The 3,376-nt window shown below is 43.2% G+C and overlaps 1 protein-coding gene across 1 annotated transcript; it reads right to left on the bottom strand.

Annotated features, from left to right (window-relative positions):
• Window positions 1-1,254: 1,254 nt before the first annotated feature.
• Window positions 1,255-2,244, bottom strand: LOC125111698 (olfactory receptor 52N2). The gene has a single exon (XM_047753747.1). It carries the CDS (start codon window positions 2,226-2,228, stop codon window positions 1,263-1,265), a length of 966 nt encoding a protein of 321 aa, XP_047609703.1. The 5' UTR covers window positions 2,229-2,244; the 3' UTR covers window positions 1,255-1,262.
• Between the last annotated feature and the right edge of the window lie 1,132 nt (window positions 2,245-3,376).

Below are 3,376 nucleotides of genomic sequence, written 5' to 3' on the forward strand. Positions count from 1 at the left end.
GCATAGAAGCTGAAATTTAGAGAGATTAAGTAGTCTGTCAAAATCTAGTAGCTAGGAATTAGGACACAAAGTTTAAACTTTGGACCTATCTAAATTCAAAATTCATTTTTCCCCAACTTTTTCTCACTCACTTTTTGTTCCCTCCCTACAGAATCTGAATCCATTTTTTTGTCATCTCTCCTCTTTCTTTCATGTATATTTCCTCTCATGATCCCTGGCTAGACTCTAGATTCTGAGCATCATGAACCCAGGGGCTGTGTCATACACAACTCTGCTTCTCTTTCATCAAAACTGAGATATGACCAATAATATGACCTAAATGAGTAACTGAAAACAAATAAATGAGTGAACGAGTACATGAATTATAAGACATACAAGCAATTTAACCAAGCCATTTGTCTACTTGACTGGTAATATCACAATTATACTTTTACGTGCATTTTGAATGGAGGTGCCCTTGATGAAATGGAAAAAGACAGAACTCTTAGGCATGTCCAAAATGAAACGAAGCGTATTGAAAAAATATTTAGTTAGTAGTTAAAGTTGGGAGATTTCACAAAACATCTAAATTTAGCTTGCCTTAAAAAACACTGTAAACTATTGTAACCCTGGGCCCACATTACGCCACGGTGATAATGTGCTTAATTTGAGTGGAATTTGTCCTGTATGGAGAGGACGTGGTTGGTCCACAGCACCACAGACTCCGGGTCTTACACACAATACACACGCTGACATTAGGCTGCATTCATTTCTTTACCTTCGTGTTCACAGTAGACATGAGTCTGCAGACCCTTAAGTAAAACAAAATCTGTAAGAAATTGGTATGTTATTTCTTTATTCTGCATTCTCTTTTTTGGCAGAACTTCACACAGAAGAAATATTTCATAATATATACTTGAAAAGGCTTCAAAAAATCTGCATATGACAGGACTCGTGTTTTTAATACCATTTTTACAACCATCTCATATCTTTTACAAATGTCTTACTTCTTTTGACTTACTCGTATCTTTTACAAATTTCTTCTTCATTCTATTTTTCTCCCCCCCTTCCCAAGCAATGCATCTCCTTTATTTATTTCTTTATTAGCTGAGTCTGCAACTGCAACCTAGGTCACAGCTGCAGCAATGCTGGATCCTTCACCCACGGCGCCAGGCCAGGGATGGAACCCACACCTCAGCAGCAACCCAGAAGGCTGCAGAGACGACCCTGGATCCTTAACCTGCTGCACCACAGAAGGAGCTTCTATGCGTGTATTTTGTGATTTATTTGTCTTGAGTAAAGAGAACCTTGTCTCCAAGTAAAAATTTGATCACACCTTCCCGGATCTGTTTGGTCTTGACTCCATAAACAATGGGGTTCATTGTAGGAGGCAGAAGCAGATAAAGGTTGGCCACAATGATGTGTATGTGGTGAGGGATACTGTGTTCTCCAAAACGGTGGGTGAAAAAAGTGAAAAAAGCTGGGACATAGGTGATCACAATGGCACAGATGTGAGATGTACAGGTGCTGAAGGCTTTGTGCCGAGCATCCGCCGAAGACAGGCTCACCACCGCCCGCAATATCATAGTATAAGACCCTGAAATACAGAAGATATCGAAGCCCCCAATCAGGAGCGCTGCCAAGAGACCGTAGACAGCATTGGCCTTGACATTGCCACAGGAGACCTTGGCCACGGCCATGTGGTCACAGTAAGTGTGGGGAATGGAGTTGCCACGACAATAGGGCAGGCGCTTGGTAAGGAAAGTGAAAGGGACGATGAGCATCACACCCCTCAGGAACGTGGCAAGACCAGCCTTGGCGATGACAGGGCTGGTGAGGATGGTGGCATAGCGTAAGGGGTAGCAGATGGCCACGTAGCGGTCCAGGGCCATGAGCATGAGCACCCCGGACTCCATCCCCGTCAACATGTGCACAAAAAACATCTGAACCAGGCAGGCATTGAAGTCTATCTCCTTGAGGTTGAACCAGAATATGCACAGCATATTGGGTACCGTGGTGGTGCAGAGGGTGGCATCGGTGAAGGAGAGCAGGGCCAGAAAGTAGTACATGGGCCGGTGCAGGGCCTCCTCGTGGCCGATGAGGTAGAGGAGCCCACAGTTGCCCCCGACAGCAACGATGTACATGAAGCAGAATGGCAGGGAGAGCCAGATGTGTGCGGCTTCCAGCCCAGGGACACCACTCAAGATGAAGAATCCTGGGGTCAGACTGGAGCTGTTGGCTCCAGACATAATGACGGCCAGGAGGAGGGCATTTTACGTTCTTTAAAAGTGATAGTTTCCTGGACAAGGAAATGGCTTAGAGGTGAGTAGAGGGCTTGGAAACCAAAGGTAAAACAACAACAAAAAAGATTTTTAGGAATGAGAAGTAGTGTTGAAGTTCCCTTGGCATCACATTATCTAGATCATATTCCATCTCTGGTTCTTACCTAGTATGTGATGTTGATGAGTGGTTTAGCCATTGCGTACCTTCTTTCTCAACATGAAATGAGCATATTAGTTGTGTAAAGCTCAGTAACTTGTCAATATCATTCAATAAGATAATTTGCATATTGTGCTAAAACTGTGAATAATACACAGTGAATACTCACTAAATATTAGCAACAACGCTATTGTTGTTATTACTATTATTTTCATTTCTTTCCTCGGTATAAACATCCCATGTGATCAACTCACCTTGATTAATAGATGTAAATTTGAATGGAGCCACTCAGACCTGCTAGAACTCAAGTGCTATTGTGCATTTTAGGGCAGGAGAGGTGGTGTGAGATTTTGAAAACCTCAGTTACATTTGGTGGTTGAGAAAGAAACTTTAGAAAGCAAGCGTAGTTACTAGAGACTCCAAGAGATTAAAACATATTCTCCTATCTTACCTGACCTCACTCCGGTCTGCCAAGCACGGACCCGGAAGAGCTAGCCCATAAAAGCCTTGTGAAACCCTTCTTTGGGGCGCAGACTCCAGAGAGTCATCTCCTCTGAGCCCGCCGGCGTAAAAAACCTGAGTTCCCCAACTCAAAAAAAAAAATATATATATATATATTCTCACATCTTAGAAAAAAAATTATAAATGTCTCAACCCCTGAATGAAATCCAGGGACATCCCATCCAGCTAAAGCCCCACAAGGCTCTCGCTAAAAAGGTAGCAGGTGAGCATGCGGCAATTGGAGCTCCTGCAAAGAGAGCTGGGGTATATGAGATGCCACCTCTGATGTCTGCCTTCTTCTAAGGTAACCAGAGGGTACAAAGCTGCAAGACTGAAAAGACTTAGATACTAGAATATCAGAGGAGGGAGAATCTTAGGGTCTGCTCATCTGGCTTGTAAACTAAGACTGCTGGTGGAAAATTCTCAGGCTCTTCCAAATGTCAATGTCATATAACTA

The sequence above is a fragment of the Phacochoerus africanus genome, chromosome 11 (assembly GCF_016906955.1).
Source record: "Phacochoerus africanus isolate WHEZ1 chromosome 11, ROS_Pafr_v1, whole genome shotgun sequence".
In the NCBI taxonomy this organism is placed as follows: Eukaryota; Metazoa; Chordata; class Mammalia; order Artiodactyla; family Suidae; genus Phacochoerus; species Phacochoerus africanus.

Coding starts and splice junctions, on each gene's coding strand:
- LOC125111698 (XM_047753747.1), bottom strand. CDS start 2,228: ATGTCTGGAGCCAACAGCTCCAGTCTGACCCCAGGATTCTTCATCTTG.